Source organism: Chenopodium quinoa, unplaced genomic scaffold (assembly GCF_001683475.1).
Source record: "Chenopodium quinoa cultivar QQ74 unplaced genomic scaffold, ASM168347v1, whole genome shotgun sequence".
In the NCBI taxonomy this organism is placed as follows: domain Eukaryota; kingdom Viridiplantae; phylum Streptophyta; class Magnoliopsida; order Caryophyllales; family Amaranthaceae; genus Chenopodium; species Chenopodium quinoa.
In genome coordinates, this window is record NW_018745454.1 from 6,882,313 (window position 1) to 6,901,477 (window position 19,165).

At 37.2% G+C, this 19,165-nt stretch overlaps 4 protein-coding genes across 7 annotated transcripts; 1 reads left to right on the forward strand and 3 right to left on the reverse strand.

Annotated features, from left to right (window-relative positions):
* Positions 1 to 5,310: 5,310 nt before the first annotated feature.
* On the reverse strand, positions 5,311 to 6,430 carry LOC110714084 (cold shock domain-containing protein 3-like). The gene has a single exon (XM_021892554.1). The coding sequence runs from the start codon at positions 6,105 to 6,107 to the stop codon at positions 5,607 to 5,609; it is 501 nt and encodes a 166-aa protein (XP_021748246.1). The 5' UTR covers positions 6,108 to 6,430; the 3' UTR covers positions 5,311 to 5,606.
* Positions 6,431 to 7,399: 969 nt separating this feature from the next.
* On the forward strand, positions 7,400 to 11,728 carry LOC110714528 (fluoride export protein 1-like). Of its 3 annotated transcripts, none has more exons than XM_021893060.1 (7): positions 7,400 to 7,987; positions 8,778 to 9,415; positions 9,501 to 9,578; positions 9,738 to 9,836; positions 10,087 to 10,279; positions 10,448 to 10,854; positions 11,231 to 11,728. In XM_021893060.1, exons 1-7 carry the CDS (start codon positions 7,822 to 7,824, stop codon positions 11,447 to 11,449), a joined length of 1,800 nt encoding a protein of 599 aa, XP_021748752.1. In that variant the 5' UTR covers positions 7,400 to 7,821; the 3' UTR covers positions 11,450 to 11,728. The 3 variants fall into 3 exon arrangements, with proteins under 3 accessions (XP_021748752.1, XP_021748753.1, XP_021748754.1); XM_021893061.1 differs by having other exon boundaries at positions 7,405 to 7,987; positions 8,778 to 9,397; XM_021893062.1 differs by having other exon boundaries at positions 7,849 to 7,987; positions 8,773 to 9,415.
* A 182-nt stretch (positions 11,729 to 11,910) lies between these two features.
* Positions 11,911 to 13,625, reverse strand: LOC110714529 (flavonol synthase/flavanone 3-hydroxylase-like). Its single transcript, XM_021893063.1, has 3 exons — positions 12,797 to 13,625; positions 12,377 to 12,704; positions 11,911 to 12,290 (listed from the first exon to the last, which is right to left on the reverse strand). Exons 1-3 carry the CDS (start codon positions 13,294 to 13,296, stop codon positions 12,078 to 12,080), a joined length of 1,041 nt encoding a protein of 346 aa, XP_021748755.1. The 5' UTR covers positions 13,297 to 13,625; the 3' UTR covers positions 11,911 to 12,077.
* A 583-nt stretch (positions 13,626 to 14,208) lies between these two features.
* Positions 14,209 to 16,082, reverse strand: LOC110714531 (selenoprotein K-like). Of its 2 annotated transcripts, none has more exons than XM_021893064.1 (4): positions 15,907 to 16,082; positions 14,861 to 14,964; positions 14,582 to 14,744; positions 14,209 to 14,504 (listed from the first exon to the last, which is right to left on the reverse strand). In XM_021893064.1, exons 1-4 carry the CDS (start codon positions 15,923 to 15,925, stop codon positions 14,470 to 14,472), a joined length of 321 nt encoding a protein of 106 aa, XP_021748756.1. In that variant the 5' UTR covers positions 15,926 to 16,082; the 3' UTR covers positions 14,209 to 14,469. The 2 variants fall into 2 exon arrangements, with proteins under 2 accessions (XP_021748756.1, XP_021748757.1); XM_021893065.1 differs by having other exon boundaries at positions 14,861 to 15,016; positions 15,907 to 16,080.
* Between the last annotated feature and the right edge of the window lie 3,083 nt (positions 16,083 to 19,165).

Consider the following 19,165-nt stretch of genomic DNA (forward strand, 5'->3'; position numbering starts at 1 on the left):
ATACATACCTTACCAGATACCACTTACCCTCCTCCTTGTCTATTCCTACTTTGTGTTTTTATCTCCTGGATTTTGCTCTAACGACAAACTTTATTTTACACTAACTTTGAATGACTTTTCTATCTTTCTTTATTTTCTACATTAAGATTTTTCATTTTTTGGAATATGAAATTACGTACAAGTATTTTCAGGATAATCCTATGGTAGTCATCCTTGCTTTAAAGTGACTACTATTATAAATTGCATGTTGGAATACTAGTTGATGATGATGATTAACTGACAGAAGGAGATGATATTGTGGAAAACACATAGAGGTATATGTACAGTTAATTTTTGCCTTGTTACAAACAAATACAAATTACTTGACATGCTTAATATCTACTAAATTGACAGTCTTTAAACAACTTTTATAGGTATAAGTAAGATTTCATCTCATAGTTAAAATGGTCATATATGAAGTAAACCATCATTAGTTTTGCATATCATTATACGTACGTATTATTGTACTATATAAGTTTAGTCATCCACTCATCCTCTCTTTTATTTCTTTTTTAGAGTACGCCAATTATTACTTCGTACAATTTTTATGGCTAATACTCAATAAAATCAGATCAAATAAAACTTGTAGCAACATCCATCGATCTTCACATTGCACATACATATGTGTGAATCTACATTGGTGATTGGGAAAAAAGGAAATGGAGCTTTAAAGACTTAATTAGGACAACACGTACAATGACTTTAAAAAACGCGAGAAAAGGCCATTTTATCCACCCTTGCTTATGGCTAGTAATCTCCCGTAGATATCGATCTTACAATCCTATCATTATACTTTTTTCAATCAAGATGAGATGACACTTTGAATTCATAGATAGATCGATGCCAGAAAAAACATGTGAGAGAAATCAAAAGAAATCTGAATAAAAATAAGCAACCCCATCAGGATAAAGAAAACGGATATAAAGCAAACTACATTAGGTTCATTTGACATGGAGTAATTATTGATGCAGAAATGTCAGCATTCTATCAACTTCACCAATAATCAGTGGTAAGCAAACTTTTTACTAAGGTTATGTTATCTTCGACTAGTTTAATTCAGTTCCTAATTTCCTTCCCTCATAAAATATTTAGTTTAGTTCAGCTTTCATTAGTTCAGCTTTAATCAATGCAGTACAGTTCAATTTAGTTCAACTCAGTTCAATAAATCAGAACATGTCCTAAGTGTTTCGGGTATTTTTTGGATTTCCTGGGATACTGGTCACGCTCTGCTGGCAATGAGTCGGTCCTACCTGCAAAACAACGAATATTCCGATCAACGGAATATTCGCCTCCGACAATCAAGTCAGTGATCAGAACGGAAAAAGGGCTAGAGAGAGAAAGTAGAGAGAAGTTGGAGCTATTTAATGCTCTGTGTTTTTAATTGTCTGAAAAATCCCCCTCCCATCATAAATGATTGGGGCATTTATAGGGGTGGGATTCGTGCCCTTCTCTAGGGTTTATACCCTAGATTTGCGTGACGAGATTGGTTGCGCAATCAGCGATCGCCACGTGCCCCTCTGGGAGCGCCGTTCTGCGACTTTCAGCGTCATCTCTCGGAATTTGGGCCCTGACGTTGTTAGGGCTTTCTGGCGCGTTGTTTATTAGAAGGGTCATATTGCCTAGACACATGGCATCTTCCCGTGGTGACACGTGTCACCCTATGACTGGGCCACGTGTCACTATGGGATTGGCCTGAGACCTTAAAAGCTCTGGATTGCGTGGCATCTTCCCGTGGTGATACGTGTCACCCCATAATTGGGCCACGTGTCACTGTGGGATTGGTCCACGTATACGGGGTATTTTTACCCTCAACACTAAGTGCTTTTATTTTACAAGTAAGGAGTACTAATTTTCTTTAGCGGAAAATCAAATTACACCGAGTAACAAGTATATTTCATCAATTCATGATTCATCAGCTTTTATTTACTCGTAACATATACCACCTTGACATGTATTTTAAGAAAAATATTAAATTAGATATACGAATAAATTAATCAATTTGTTTACTTTTTCTAAATATAAAAAAATAGAGTAAGTATATGCAGTATTCTACTTATATGACCTTTTTTGATGAGTGGTCATAAATAATGGTAAAGGAAATAAATTTGTATGTAAATTTGTAAAGAGAATCAAGGTTAATTCTCATACTCCCTCCGTCCCTAAATTACATTTATACTTCTCTCTATTATGTGACGGAGGGAGTAGTACGTAATGCTAACTCTCCTCAATTTACCATAATTTCTGTAATAATAAATTTCATTCCTGCCTAATTAATACCTCCTCCCAAATGGTAATGAAAAATAAAATACTACCTCTGCTTCGCATTACTTGCAACAAAGAAATATTTTATGTCTCACAAATAATACCCTTTTGTTGCGAATAATGCGAAATGGAGGTAGTATAATAAATACACATCCTTGAAGATGAAGTTGCATTACGATCAATTATTACCGGCTACCAAATGGGCATAGATGCATAGTAGTACTTTGTACATATCTAGAAATAAACTTAGCTTGAAATTAATCATATTATCACCGTTATTGACATATCGCGTATCATTACGAATATTATACTACCTCCGTTACATATTATTTGCAGCGATTAGACATATTTCCTCTCTAGTTTATGTCAAATCGTTGCAAATAATATGTAACGGATGTACTACATAAGCTAAATTGGGTGAATGTTACACCTTCCTTCCATAAATAAGTGAAGTCTCATTGTCAACGTAAAAAAGAGCTTAGCTTTATTAAATTTGTGACAGGGCAAACCACTTTCAAGTGTTCGAATATCATATGTCTTCATCTGATGGTAATGCATTAAGCTTTGATGCTTTTTACTGATTGTCACATTCCATGTCCATTAAGTTCATTTGTAATCACTTAAAAAATAAAATAAGCTTATACAACATAAAAATAAGGAAATATTAGATTTTAACACCACACAAAATCCTGAAAATGGTTTTTAACACCTCCAAAAAAAAAATATTTGATTTTAACACCACACAAACTAACAAAAAATGGGTATTACCACCACTTAACGGATTCCGTCCAAAAATTTCGTTAAGTGAGGTCCTCAATGACACATGTCACCATTTTAGTTGTTTAAAAAAAATAAAAAAATATAAAAAAACCCTAAAACTACCCCAGCCCCACCACCGACCTACCCCTGCCCTCCCCGAAACCACCACCGGCCGCAACGCCTTCGCACCCCCAACCCAGCTGAACCCTCCCCCCCCTTTCCCGCAATGGCTTCGCCCCCACAAACGACCAAACCCAAAATCTCCCTCCCCAATACGATCGCGATTCCGGCCACAAATGGCCGAAATCGACCTGTTTTGGGGTTGAGTTGCCTTAACCGGCAATCATGATCGTATTAGGGAAGGAGGGTTTTAGGTTAAGTAGTTTTTGGGGGCGAAGCGGTTGCGGGAAAGGGAGGGGGAGGGTTCAGCTGGGTTGGGTGAGCGAAGGCGTCGTTGGTGGTGGTTTTTGGGAGGGTAGGGGTGGGTCGGTGGTTAGGCGGTGGTGGTGCAGTGGCGGGGCTGAGTTGGCTGGGTAGTTTTAGGTCTTTTTATTTATTTTTTATTTTTTTTATTTTTTGGCTAATAAGAAAGTGACACGTGGCACTTAACTGGTTCCGTTTAGGAATCCGTAAAGTGGTGGTAATACCCATTTTTTGTTAGTTTGTGCGGTGTTAAAATCATTTTTTTATGGAGGTGTTAAAAACCATTTTCGGGTTTTTATGTGGTGTTAAAATCTAAAATAACCTAAAAATAAACAGAGTTCTTTCAGTGCGGTAAGCCACATGGTGCTGCAAGGGTTACTTGTATTTTAGAGTTACTTGTATGAGTTATTTGTATTTCGGAGTTACTTGTATGGGTTACTTGTAGGGTACTACGAAACTTGTATTATGAGGTTACTTGTATGAGTTACTTATATCGTGGGATTACTTGTATGAGTAACTTGTAGGTGTTACTTGTATTATGAGTAACTCCTATAATAAGTAACTCTAGACCAAAACCCCGTACCAAACCAGCAACACCTTATAAGTAACCCCTGACCAAAACTAGTAACACCTACACAAGTAACCCTAGAATATAAGTAAGACCTACAAGCTAAGTAACCCCTGACAAAATCAGTAACATCCTACAAGTAAGTGAAGTAACCTCTGACAAAATCAGTAACATCCTACAAGTAAGTGAAGTAACCCCTGATTAAAATTTAAAACCAGTAACACCCATACAAGTAACCCTAGAATATAAGTAACACATACAAGTAACCCCTGACAAAACTAGTAACACCTTACAAGTAACCCATGCCGCACCATGTGGTCAGCCGCATATAAAATTTGTAATAAATAAATAAATAATACTTGGCACAAATTAGGTAGTTTGATAACACTACAATAATGCAATATAATTAATTGTAACTTGGATTAGTTATATAGGAACATATATGCACGAAAATCAGTTCATCGAGTGGTAAAATGTAAATAAATTAATAATTTTTAAATTAAAAATAGACCCTAAATATATTGATTAATTACGAAAATAATGGTTTCAACTATTTCAAAAAAAAAATAATGGTTTCAACCGTATCATGGCAAATCAGGAATACCGCAATACAACCCATACTGAATTAGTGAATTGTTGCTACTAGAGTAAGAAGATGAAGTGAATTTGAAAATTTTAAGGTTTTATGCAATAATGCATAACTATAAGAAAATATGGGCTTAATAAGTTAATAACACTGGCCCAACATTAGATGGATATATGTTTATGAAGCAAGTTATGGGCAACTTACAAATTGGATTTTAGACTCAAATATAATATGAACATTTTGCTACCAAAGATGAGAATCAGGTACTCAAGCCTAACCATGAACATTATTGTGGTGTAAATTTAGCCATGAAGTTCGCACCAATTAATTAACATACATTGGGTTCAAACAATAAAGACCGTTACTGCCAACAAACATTGTTCTAATTTCTAGAGATTTTTTCACATGATAATTATCGTATTAGAGTGAAAAAAATAAAGGAAACTAACACAACAAAGCCGACTAAAAATACATGAAATATAGCTTAAACACACAAGCACAACATGATGTCACATACTCACATAATCTAAGGATTACTCTTAACAATTTTGGCACGGTGTATAACTAGTGGATGGGCTACCCCCAACTCCCCAAGGCACAAAAGGAATTCAAAGTCTGATTTTAGATATCTAATATCTTAAAACATGATTGCTTTACGTAATTTTTCGCTTACAACATTGTCTGAACATCATGTATTTAACTCTCTTACTCATTAAAATATAATGATCACTTCAAGTGCCTACAAATTAAAATACGGACTATAAATATGCAGTATCATTCAAGAATATATACCAATCAGAGTATTGTTACAAATGATGGATTAAAAACCATAAGAATATGTACTACTGTAGAATAAAACAAGGCGCAGAAGTGGAAGAAGACGAGACCCATTCAACCTATACAGTTATTACAGTATAATGACTCTGCAAATATACAATACGAGTAAGTATATTGTTGAAGAAAAAGAGATCAACTGGGACAATCCCTGGCAAAATGACCTTCCTCTCCGCAGTTGAAGCAGTCCACTCTTCCTTTACTCCCAGCACCACGGCCACGGCCACGGCCACGACCACGACCACGACCACGAGAGCCATCAAATCCCCGAGCCCCTCCAGGCTCAGCATCAGCAGCCTCAGCATGAGCATGAGCATGAGCAGGAGCAGCATAGCAATCCCTAGCAAAATGGCCCAATCCGGCACAGTTATAACACTCCACAACACCAGTGCGGCGGCGTCTTCCTAGAGGGACCACGTCGATAGCTCTGGTTCTGCCATCTTCCAGCTGAAAGTCAACCCGTTGACCGTCGTAAAGAGTACGAAATCCGTCGAATCGGATGGAAGTCTGGTGAACGAAGAGATCTTCCAATTGGGAAGTTGAATCGCTGATGTCGGGGGTAATGAACCCGAACCCTTTCCAGCCATTGAACCACTTAACCGTTCCTCTAAACCTCTTGCTTCCCTCATCTGCCATTCTTTCTTTCTTTCTAACTTATTAACAAATGGTTGCTATTCATTCTCTAGCTTTGTACACTGATTAATTTATTATAATGGTGGACTTATTATGTGACTATGTGAGATCATGATTGAGACACCTCTCTTGACGCTGTGTGGAAGGACGAGCCCATGAATTGATCACACAATCAGATATTTAAATTTGATCGATATCCCCTTAATTGGCTATACTCTCAATCAGATCAATAATGCTTATCATATTTTTGTGTCTTTTAGTCTATATAGATTATATAGCGTCAAACAAATAACAACATACTACAAGTACTGGTCTACTTACCACGTACCATGTAATATGTTGAAACTAGAATAATCTAATGGACATCTATCTATATTCTATAGCCTTTTATGACTCTTATATTGATATAATTATGATTCCTAAATCAATAACAATATTTGGAGTAACGAGCTGAGTCAAGTGTTGTTAATGGCTGATATCTACGTACCCTCCTTACTCGAGGCAAATTAAAGCTAGCCACTTGATCGATTGGATTACCATTTTCTAGATAGCCACATCGTCAATGCATGTTAGCATCACTATCCTATTCCTTACTTTCCAAATACATACAGTAAATATGTATCAGTGGCTCCTAAATAATTCAAATTAGGACCATAATCTTAGTGGTTACAAAAATTCATTAGAAGTACTATTACAATTTTAGTGGTGGCAAAATTCATATAAATCTTAGCGGTGGCAAAATCCTTTCTTTTTTTTTTTTTTTTTTTTTTTTTTGTGTGTGAATTTAAAATTTGAACTAAATTTGTCTAAACTGATAAAATAAATAAAATAAAACAAACACACCCTTAATATAAACACAAAGTCTTATACTACGTATGTGGCTAGCCAGGCCGTATGGCCAGCCACTATAGGGCTTACTTCGCTATTGTAATGGGGGCTACTTCGTCAGGGTTACTTCGTCATTGTTATAGAGTTACTCGGTCAATGTTATAGGAATTACACGGTCGGTTTTATAGGGGTAATTTTAAGTGGCCACACGATGCGGCCGGCCGTAACAAGAAGGGTTGTAATATAAAAATTGGTCACAATATAAAATTCTTAATTCCCAACATGTAAATTGAAGAATATTCTCTTTGTTCCATTATAATTGACATATTTTAACTTTTTTCATTGTTCATTTAAATACTTTAATTATAACTTTTGAATTACAAGTATATGAAAACAACCTTTGAGTAATTAGTCTATAGCTTTTAAACCCAAATATTAAAAAGACTAATTAAAAAATTATTCTGTAATATTTAGTACCCACTTTGTTTTTGGTATATGTATAGATGGTGAAACTCAAACGAGTAATATGGAATGGATGGAGTAAAATTTCTGAATCACGGTCCAATATGGTGTAATGTGTATAGATTGAACAATGAAGAATGAACAATTGAACATCCCACCAATTTGATATTGGTGTAGTAGTGATCGGGACTGAACTTGGTAGGAATGACTCGTATTTGATCCCCCACAATAACAATCGAGAGGGGAATGGAACCTAACCATCCAGAACTGATCCTCGAATCCGGATTAGCTCTAAGGGTAAATCAGAAGAAACACCAAAAAAAAAAAAAAAAAATAAATAAATAAATAAAAAAATTGAACACCCCCTAATTACTGGGCCTAGGTGCAACTGAAGTAAAAGGAAAAAGAGGGTAAAAGTCAACCGTCAATGTGGGTTGGCAAAAATCCCATATGCCTCACGGGGGATTGGTGTTGGATGCAGGATTCCTTCTCTATCTCTCTGTCGTTGGATTCTATCATCCTCCTTGTTGAAATTTCTCTGTCATCAACGCAACTTCACCTCGTTCCTCAGTTTCAAGAGTTGCAATTCAATGGTAAACTTCCTCTCTTCTTTCTTTCTTAATTTCTTTTGCATTTGCTTTTCTCTCTTATTTGATTTTGCTATTCCTGTTAATCAATTGATTTTATCTCCACTGTTGTATTTTTAACTTTTTAATAGGCTGGATAAATTAATTGTTAGTTTTGGGTTTATCCCGAGTTTTCACTTTTTGCCTTGTTAATGGAGGACACATCTTCCATTTTGTCTTTTTTTCCTTTTTCCAACTCCTCTATTTTATCACCTATAAAGTAATATTATTAAATCAATCATTAATAAACTTGTTAATTTGCCTCAATTACCCATGATGTCATTTTTTTTGTGAAATGCTGACCTACATAGTACATACTCTCTCACTAATTTCTTTCTTTCTAATCATGTAATGTAATACGGAGTTTGAGCTTTACTTACCATACCCAGTCTTGTTGATAATTTGATAATTTATGAATTTGTCACTATTTTCCTGGAGTATACTATCGCTTAAAAGTCGTACATGTATGATGTATGTTTATTGTTTTCAACTGACTATTACAACTAATAACAGATAAGTTATGCTACCTGCTTCATGATTATTAGATGATTTCCAGCAGATTAATGCTATAGAATAACTATCCAAATCTTGTCATCTCTATCGTTCTCTTTTTTTTGTCTGTTTTACATCTTGATGATTGTTCATGCTATTATTCTAATGAACTATTACTAAATAATGAGGAAACAAGTTGGGGTAGATATTAAACCTTGGTCAAGGATACTAAAACCTGATGATTTTCTTCCTGCTTCTAGTGAAGCTGTCTACAGACCAATGGCTGCTGTTGAATCTGACAAGATCAGTGCAGAACACGTAACTACCGATTCACAAGCAACGCATAGTGCTTCTCTGGGACGAACTGACAGTTCCAGTTCATCGGTTGGAGGCCTTTCTTTTAGTTTGCCTGCTGGATTTACCTCACATTCAAATGATAATCTTTCTCCAGCAGAACTTGGAGACCAGGCACTTGATGTTAACAGACATCACTTGGCTAGTGATCTCCCATTGTCTGTTGAAAATGGACCTGCTCCCAGTCAGCTGACCCGTGGTGATTCAATAGCTCAAGCAAGCAGCAGTGGTGCCTCACTGCGAAGATTATTTAGCCTGTCAGGTGCTTCTCGCCCTTATCTGGACGAGGATGTAGAAAACGAATCTGTTTCATTGGCTGGGGATATTGGAGATAGGATAGTTAGCAGAAGAGGAAGTCAGAGGCAATCATCCATGGAACAAGGGATCGCTTTTCCAAATGCAGAAGAATTATTGAATTCATATGGCTTTTGGTCTCATAATCAAACCACAAACACCATATCTCCAGTATCACCATTGGTTTCTGAAATAATAACTCCACCCTCCACAAGTGCTCTCTTGCACAAGAAGCAAGTAAGCTCACGTTTAGATGTAGGGCTACCCCTTTTGCTTGAATCATTGTATAATGTGAGTGGTTCATTTGCTTTAACTTCAATTGTGCGTTATTTGATTACAGGAGGAGAAGAAGGAGCTGCCACCATTTTTTGAATATTGTGCCTACCTCATACATTTGGCTGTCTTTGGAATTCTTGGGGTAAGAACTTTTATTGTCATCCATGATTTTTAGAAATCGCAGTGAGGAGAACTTTTTGCAGTTTTCTGTATTTCTCAAATCTCACCATGTAATAACTCCAGGCTTTTGCAAGTTGGGATTGTAACTTGAGTCTTGACTTAGCAATATCTGATCTCGCAGGTCCTTACCAGGTTTCTACTACAGAAACTGTTTGGCTCTAGTGTTATAGGTGTGACGAGTGACAAGAGCATCCTATATCTTGATCTACCATCTAACATGGTATTATTCTTTTTCTTATCAAATTGCCTAACATGATAGATTTACCTTTCGATTCGATTCACTAGATGTGTAGAATTGAAGAAGTAACCAACTTTCAGGTGTGCAAGCTCCTGAGAAGGTTCTAGTTTTCTCTTTTATGCATCTTCAAATTCCCTAAACAACTGCTTCTCAAAAAATGGTTCTTTTGCCTCTTCAAGCAAAGATAATAGGACTGGTTATGTTTTCTTACAGAACTTTGGGCATATTGCAGGTGGGTTCATTTTTAATGGGATGGTTTGGAATAGTATTCAAAGGCAATATATCACAAATGTCAGATTACCTTGCAGTTGGACTTTCCACTGGTTATCTCGGAAGCCTTACCACCTTCAGTGGTTGGAATCAGAAAATGCTCGATCTTAGTGTCAATGGGCATTGGGTATTCGCTGTACTAGGCTTTCTCATAGGTAATTGTTTTTTTATGGCAATACTTGTAAGTTGTGATCTTTGTGGTATATTTACTATAGTCATGGCTTTGTTAATTGTAACCTTTCTTTGTAAATATTTTTTCAGCAAGTACATTGAAGTTTCATCATCTATTATCTCAGTATATCCTCACCTTTTGCTAATTGCAGGGTTGTTTCTTGCTGCTTATTCTATTATTATTGGAATCGAGACAGCTAAGGGTTTTGGGTGGCTTCTTGAAAGGACTGGAAAGAATTCAGGCTTCAGCAAGTTGAGGGTAAATAACTTTAAGAGTCACTTGATAGTTCTATCAGTATTGATGTTGGTGTGGGTTGGTTTGTGGACCACAAGTGGGATCTTGGAGAACAAAGAATTTAAAAATGGTGGCAGTGGTGCTCAACTTTGGTTGGGATGCCTTGTCGGTCCTTTCGGGGTTTGGTTGAGGTGGTGGCTTGCTCGATTCAATGGACGTGGATTGGGGAAAGCAGGAAGGTGGAAATGGATCCCATTTGGGACATTGGCTGCTAATGTGTCCGCAGCATGCGTGATGGCAGCTCTTGCTACGGTGAAAAAAGCGGTGAGATGCTTACTTTGCTTGCTTTTTTCTATTTGCTCGTACAATCATAATAGTGGGCTTGGTTGATGTGCCTTTAAGGCCTATTGCAGGCAATTGTGGTTGCTTTAAGTACACTCAAAATTAGATACATGGTTGCCTCATTAGATATTTGTTAGCATCAATTGCCTCGTTGCTTAATGTCTTAATCCGTTTTGACATTTTGTGGCTGCTCTTGATCTTGGCTAAACACTTGCAATCTTGCATACCTTTGTTGTTGAATTTGAGTTCATGAATTTTTCAGTTTATAGAAGTATGTGCTCAATGCTTTAGAAGTATTGCTTAACTTTATTGGTAATCCTTTAGCTGAGTATCTGAAAGTTTTGTGTAATTGGTGTAGGTCAATACAAAGGATTGTGACACAGTTTCCTCAGGGATACAATTTGGCCTCCTGGGATGCCTAAGTACTGTCTCCACATTCATGGCCGAATATAATGCAATGAGAGAGAGTAGTCATCCTTGGAGGGCATACGTATATGCATTGATCACCCTCCTGATATCATTTGGCCTGGGAACCTTGATATACTCAGTACCGGTGTGGACATTGGGGTACAATTAGAGCCTGAGATTATTTTTTTTTTAGTATTATTGAAATTTAAGTTCATCACAAAAATACACAATAGACGGTGCTAGTTTCATGTTGGGTAGGCAAGTTTCATCAGCTGATGCATATATATAGTTAGATACAAATAATACATCAGAACTCTGATTATCAGTTATCAGTGTCTTCTGTATATGAGATCTAGACACAGAACATGTTCTGATGTATTAAAATAGACAAAAAAAAAATTGCTGTAATTTATGATCCTTTCTAATTACTGTCAGCAGTTTACTTTGACTTAGTTCCATTGACAGATTTTTTGTTAATCCATCAAAGAGCACACATTGGTCCTTTTGTTACTTCTCAGCCGTGTCACCCCTAGGAGCATAAACATTAGACAAAGTTCTGCTAGAAATTTTGGCCCCTGTATTATGATCATTCTGAAAATGAAGTGTTTTCTGTCAATGGAGCCAATTTGGTTTGCAGTGAAAGCAATGAGTTTATTCAGAAAGCAAATCATAGGCTAAATTGCCAGGATACAAAATGAAATTCCTCTTAAGGAAAAAAAAAATAGTAAAAAAGATGCAGGAACTGTAAAAGGTAGTTTAAAGCGGATGAACCAGCTAGCTCAAACTCATATTATCTATCACTGAGGGAGCTTGTTAAGTTTACAATATTTGTAATCTGCAAACTTCTTAGTCTTATATTTGGCCGGATTGTTTTCGGTGATGAGCTCCGGGACAGGCCCCACCTCGTGGTGTGGTGGGGGCTCAATGAAGACGGGCCATGACATCCTTGTTTTTTCTTTGTTGACAGTTGTTCTGTGAAGCACTGCCTTGTATTTTCCATTGCTAAGAACCTGTGATTACATTCATGGTAAGGCCTAAAGGTAAGAAAATGAGCGGACTCTACAAGAGAGTAAAAAGAAGAGTTAGCAGAGAGTACCTCAAGTTGGTCACCTATGTGGATGATGAGGGCATTAGGAATGTAGCGGACATTGTACCAAAGACCATCCCTACAAACTTGAAGGCCGGCTACATCATTGGGAACAAGTATAGTAAGTAAACTCAAATCGGTGTGAGCTGGCACTCCAAGTGCTAATTCAGGGCGAGGACATGGTGGATAGTAATTGATCTTTGCCAGATACACCATTTCATCACCACCTCCTCCCTCTCTTATCTTATGCTCTTCCAAACCCAGTCCCTTTGACCAGCATTTCATAAGCTTCTCTGTTACCCCTATCAAGTATTTCGCGTACTCTTCATTGGCCTTCCTGTTTGGTTGGTTCCATGTTTGAGAAATAATGAATACTCGAGTCAAGAAGCTAAGAATGATAGCATATTAAAAAAGAACATACATATATACCTGTAAGATGGAGGATTCTTAGGCCAAAAATGGAAGTTGATAGCAGAGGGAGGCCAAATGTTGTGGAACAAATGATCAACCCAAGGCCTAACAGTATCAATATTCTTACCAAGCTTGTTGCTGTAACCTTCACTACCCTTATAACCAGGTGGTGGTTTTGAATAGACTTCCTTCTCTTCCTGGGGAAGCTCAAAGAAATCCCTGCCCGCCTTTTGCAGATCCTGAATTACTTGTGTAGGAATCCCATGATTTACGACTTGGAATAAACCCCATTCTTCACTGGCCTTTGAAATCAGATCAACCAGTTCATCTTCGTTGGCCTCGCTCAGATCAATGGTTGGCACTTCAAGTTCAGTACCATGCACCGTTGTTATTGCTGGCTGCTCGTTCTCTGACCTTATGAACTCCTTTGGAATGCTGCTCTCTTCTATTATTCTACTGCTATTACTATTGTTGTTATTGAACTTTAAGGCTATGTTTTGCACTTTTTCTACCTCCATTATTAACCTCAGCTCGCTCTAATTAGTAATTAATCAGATGTTTTTCTCTTAGCTTGTAATCACTAGGCTAGCTAATACAACATGCAACTCCCTTTCAAAGAAGAGTAACGGTAGAAGGTTGGAGATATTATAATAATGCAAGTCATGCAGAAAAGATGAAGCCGTTATATAGCCATATTTAGCGCAACTACCCCCGATACTAAAGTTTCAAAAAAGATAGTAAATGGTCTGATGTTTAACAAAGCTAATTTAACGACACTACTGCGCAAGAGGACAACTGATCTTCTAGAGTGACGTGGGTGAATGTGGTTCACTCTATAGATGTTACCAACCTAGATACACACATCTTACAATTTGCCCTGGCCCCTCATTAATACAACTCCTATTAATTCATGCACACTATGTCACCACTGAATACAAGTGTACACTTGTCTTGTAGATCAGACCTTGGAATACGTAGTACTCCGTATAGTATTATTCTTTCTACTTAACTTATTTTAGAAAGAGATAGTAAAATCTACTGTTTGAATTTTCATGTGAAGACTGGAGAGTCTCTAATGGATTGATTTGTGATTTGAAATACTACTATTAGTAAATAATCTCCATTTGATCTTTTCCTTGTCAATTCAAGTTGTATACTTGTGTAGATATATCATACTGTATTCAAACATATCATTCATTTCCGGCATCTCGCCAACAATTATAATTTTTTTTATGGCCTATTGAATGATTGATAGAAACTTAAAATTGTTTGTTAGCAAGATTAAGTAAATTGGGTTTGATTTGATAAACAATGATGGTAGAAATACATGTAGCAAACCGACTCTGGTAAATGGTAATGGTAATCATGGTTCTGAGTTCAGACCTCTATATATTTTTTCATCTACCAAATAATCACTTCATAATTTCATATCTTTAGCAGAATCATACATTCAAACAAATAGAATTGGAGATCATTAATTCCACATACACAATAAATTTTTTTTTAATATATAACAAGTTTATAATCAGATGAAAGTGCTATGTAGATTTAAGTATCCAAAACTACAAGGTGTAGCAACAAACACTAAGAGAATTTTCAATTTGCTAAAGCCTTAGTTTATGCCAGCTTTCGAGTTTGTACACACTATGTCACAATACAACTTCCGATGGTTAACATTAGATGAATGACTATTAACCGCAGCAGGAACCACAGGCAGGAAGTGAGCCTGAACCATGAAAAATATAGGTTAACACAACAATCCAAAGTTCAAAGGAACAATCGAATGAGGAAAAAGGAGCTTACTATGATCTGCACCATTAACATCCCTCAATCCACGAACATTATCTAACCCACGTGGCGGTCCAGGAGGACCACCACCGTAAGGGCCACTTCCACCACCAGGGCCACCACCATCCCATTTTTTGCTGGACCCAGATGATTTCCTATAAGCATCTGATTTCTCCATCTGCAATACAAGGCACATGCTAATATGTTACCAAATAACAGCACTACAAATTATTTTTATTTTTTCAACTGCATAAGTAGAGTAATAAACTAATGCAAACTAAATGTGATACTCACCGAAAACATAGTTGTAAAGAAAACTACAATGAAGTTGATGATAGACCAGAAGGAATCAGTGAGCGTCTTCAAGCGCCAGAATGATTGCTTTGATTTGACAACACCTGGCAAAGAAAAACTCTGGTAGTGAACAAAGGTCTGTATTGCCGGACATTACTACCAGAGCATGTAAAATAAAACTATAACCAAAACGAATGGATGGAAAGAATTCAATTTCTCAGAGCATGTAAAATAAAATGAGTATAATGAGCCCAACAGCTAAAGAAATAATCGAGCAAAACAAGAATTATAATCAGACGAGAGTAAAAAGGATTATAGACGTTGATACTTGATAGGATATAAGGAAGCAATTAGAGAATTTCCACCCAGAGGAACACACAAAGTAAAAGAAAGACCCCAAGACCGGAATTATATTGAATAGTTGTAATTGGAGGAACAGAATGAAATGAAATGAATGCATTCCATAAAATTGATAAAGTGGGTTTGTCCATTGAGTGCAACAAGACCATGCATATTTCATCATGAATATGTAATTGTTCCTGTTTCTGTTAAAATTTTAAGTGTCGGAGTTGGTATCAAAATATGAGTTGGTTATTCTTGTTCCATAGTATGTGGATGTATCCATTCAATTTTTGTTTGACATTATAGCTTATGTTAATCTCATCACAAGTGTTTTACAACACAACAAGTATCAAATTTCAACATGGAATTGTGTTAATAGAATCCTCACCATAGTCATCTGTAAGAAACAATCGATGATCTATGTGTATGTGTGACCTACCAAATCATTTATGGAAACACAAACCCTAATAATAATGATAACAACAACAAATTGAAATCAAAACAATTAGGACAACGAATTATGCACAGCGGATCGGAAGGAGATACAGTAATCTGTATTGACGAAAGCAGATCGATCACAAATGAATTAAAAAACACATAAATTAATTGAAAAACACAAACCAATTACAGTAAAAAAACAGCACAGAAATCAATTGAAAAATAACTCAGAAATAGAATCGACTGAAAGAGACGAACAAACATACCTCTCTCAACGTAAGCCATGGGAGACACTGCTTCCTGTAAAAGTATGAAACTTAAGATGGAGTTTTCCTTTCCGATCACCGGCTTCACCGCTACCAACTCAAACCCCCAATTTACTCTTTATATCTCTTCTATGGTTTTTTTTTTTTTTTACTCGTATTAATTAGGGGCGACGACTTATCCCGACCCTTATGGATGCAGGATGCTACAAGCCTACAACAGTACAACATACCAATTGCGCGGTTGCGCCTATAGCAAACTGCCACGTAGTATTAACGCGTCACCAATTTTATTTTGTAAACATTCACTATTTGTGTTTTTTATTTTATTTTACTAGTTGTGGCAACGCGCGCTACGCACGCGGGCAACAACTTGGTTAGCATATATAAGTATTGTTAATTAGGTTTTTTATCAATTGATGGTTGACAGTTTTGAGTATTATAAAAATATTTACAAAGTATAAAAAAGATGGGAGAACAAGAGCATAAACGTACAAACTGAATATTTTTACAATACAATTATTGTATTACATAAGTAAAGCTTCTTACAAAACAAATATGTAAATTTTGTAGAACCTCGTGTGTGTACAATAAAAATAAAAATATATATACTTATAAATTGCATTCAATTTTGAAACTTTTTGACCTTTTTTCGCCCGGAAATAAAAATTGCCGAGATGTTTACTATGGTCCCTAATATCCTCCGAGAATCCAATTGAGTGGGTGGAACCATCCAATTTGCCTTAAAATGATCAATTTACCAATTCTCAACTCTCACCGATTTTGTGAACTCAAGCCTACCACGGACATTTAAGACATCATATAATGGTCATATATGGTTCCAAACGGCATTATATGACCCTAAGATGTAACCCCTAGGGTATTAACACTTTTCGCCACCGGACCCCTTAACCTCAAAAATTCCTCAAAAAGCGTGGATAATAGCCTTCAATTTTGAAATTTTTTGACTTTTTTTTGCCCGAAAATAAAAATTGCCAAGATGTTTACCATGGTCCCTAATACCCTCCGAGATTCCAATTAGGTGGGTGGAACAATCCAATTTGCCTTAAAACGATCAATTTACCAATTCTTAACTTGCACCGATTTTGTGAACTCAAGCCTACCACGGACATTTATGACATCAATTAATGGTCATATATGGTTCCAAACGGCATTACATGACCCAATGATATATCCCAAAAGATCTCAAAAATTTTCGCCACCGGGCCCGTAACGTCAAAAATTCCACAAAAACCGTGGATAATAGCCTTCAATTTTGGAATCTTTTTACTTTTTTCGCCCGGAATCAAAAATTGGTGAGATGTTTACCATGGTCCCTAATACCCTCCGGGAGTCCAATTAAGTGGGTGGAACCATCCAATTTGCCTTAAAACAGTCAATTTACCAACTCGCAACTTGCACCAATTTTGTGAACTCAAGCCTACCATGGACATTTATGACATCATTTAATGGTCATATATGGTTTCAAACGGCGTTATATGACCCTAAAATGAATCTGTTGGGGCTTAGTGAGTCCGAATCACCACTCGTAATTAATAAAACCATAAAGCATAAATGAATAAACACAAGAAAAAGGAAGAACGAATCATACCCTTGAAGCGAGCTTCGCCCTCTCAAACGGGCTCTTACTTGAAAGCCTTGAGCACCGCAAATGCCGTGCCTCCAACGCTATCCACCCACAAAGGACGAACACGACTTTTTAGGTCTGCTACCTTGGAGTTAGCAAGGTCCGACCAAAACCCAAGTGTTAATGGAGTTTAAGAGTTTTTTTCCAAAATATGGAATGCTCTTTCTAACTCCCACTCAAGCACTTTACTCCAAATCCCAAGGTTGGTATTTATAGATGAAAGTATGAGTGGGAATTTCTATCCCATCAATGTGGGATCATGAAATTCCACAAATTAATCTAAAGCTAAATTAAATTAAAATTGCAAACTAATAATAAATCTACAAGTGGCATTACCATGTGAAATAGGTTGGTGAGGACCACATGGAGAGTAGGGGACCATACTTGCTCCCCACTCAATACTCTCCTTGTGCCACATGTCCTTACCCACTTGCTCCCATATTCCTTGAGCTTCCCAATTGATCGGCCCTATGGCCCAGCCACGAGCCCAACACGAGCCCAGCCCCACACCAAGATGCGGGTTGCTGCTGTGCGTGGCTGCTAGTGCGTGCACTGCTAGCACGCCTAGCTTGCGGCAGCTAGCTGCTGCACGCACCACGTGCACGCGGCTGCTAGCTGCTGTTGTGCGTGGCTGCTAGCACGCACCTAGCCAGCCATGCTAGGCTCGGCTTGGTGCGCTTGCTAGCCACCTATGCTTGGACATTTTTGCCCCTAGCATTCGGATGCTCGGGGCATTCAGATGCTAGGGGTATTTTGGGAATATGGTCGATTTATTATTATTTTGCGCGTCTCGTCTTTTTATTATTTTCGACTCGACTTCCGACGATCGGTTTCGACGCTCCAAGCTCGAATTACCGACGTCTAAATATTTAACACTCGGGTGACGAATTAATTTCTTCCGAATTAATTCGTCGAGTCGGTTCGTATATTTTGCTTGGGTGTGACCCGAAGGGTTCAGTCAAGATTAAGCTGTAATATCAATTATATTATTAATTATATTAATATTACTGATCGGAAGCGGCCTCTACCCAGGCATTTCGATCACTTGACCTTGCTGAATATATTAGCTTTTTAATAATTCTGAACCCGCTATCAGAATAATACACTTGTTCGAAGGACACCATTCCTTTCAATCTCCCACTTATCTTTCCGGACGAGTGTTTATTTAGTGTATAGCCCCTTTCCTATGTCTCTTCATGTCTCTTCATGAACTACAGAGTAAGATTACTCGTCATCTCTGTTACGTCCAGAAGTGTTTCCCGAAATCCGAGTTTGACTGTCAATAAGCAGATGAGTTCTAAAATCCATCTGAGCACGGCCATGCATTTTCACAGTCTCGCTCTTCGAGAGGCCTTGTAAACAACAAGACATGTTCCCTATTGTTAGTAGGGGGACATTTCCAGTCTTGTAATGTAGTTTCTCTTACTAAGAGGACGTAGCCGCCCGATATTTGTCATTATAATCCCCAGTTATGGCAGACATTTGGCGGATACCAAAGCGGACTAGTACTTAAACAAGAGACCTCCCACTACTCATGGTCAAGGAAAAGAGTTCCGATAGTAATAATGAGAAAAATACTTATGACGATTTTAAATCTCTTAAAGTATTCTCATA

Excerpts from the sequence above, each read along its gene's own strand:
- LOC110714084 (XM_021892554.1), bottom strand. The coding sequence starts at position 6,107 with ATGGCAGATGAGGGAAGCAAGAGGTTTAGAGGAACGGTTAAGTGGTTC.
- LOC110714528 (XM_021893060.1), top strand. The coding sequence starts at position 7,822 with ATGTGGGTTGGCAAAAATCCCATATGCCTCACGGGGGATTGGTGTTGG. Across the intron at positions 9,416-9,500 it reads AAGTAAGCTCACGTTTAGAT|GAGGAGAAGAAGGAGCTGCC; the intron begins GTAGGGCTACCC and ends ATTTGATTACAG. Across the intron at positions 10,855-11,230 it reads TTGCTACGGTGAAAAAAGCG|GTCAATACAAAGGATTGTGA; the intron begins GTGAGATGCTTA and ends TAATTGGTGTAG.
- LOC110714529 (XM_021893063.1), bottom strand. The coding sequence starts at position 13,296 with ATGGAGGTAGAAAAAGTGCAAAACATAGCCTTAAAGTTCAATAACAAC. Across the intron at positions 12,705-12,796 it reads AAGAATCCTCCATCTTACAG|GAAGGCCAATGAAGAGTACG; the intron begins GTATATATGTAT and ends CCAACCAAACAG. Across the intron at positions 12,291-12,376 it reads ACATAGGTGACCAACTTGAG|GTTCTTAGCAATGGAAAATA; the intron begins GTACTCTCTGCT and ends ATGTAATCACAG.
- LOC110714531 (XM_021893064.1), bottom strand. Across the intron at positions 14,745-14,860 it reads TCTTTACAACTATGTTTTCG|ATGGAGAAATCAGATGCTTA; the intron begins GTGAGTATCACA and ends CTTGTATTGCAG. Across the intron at positions 14,505-14,581 it reads TGTTAATGGTGCAGATCATA|GCTCACTTCCTGCCTGTGGT; the intron begins GTAAGCTCCTTT and ends TTCATGGTTCAG.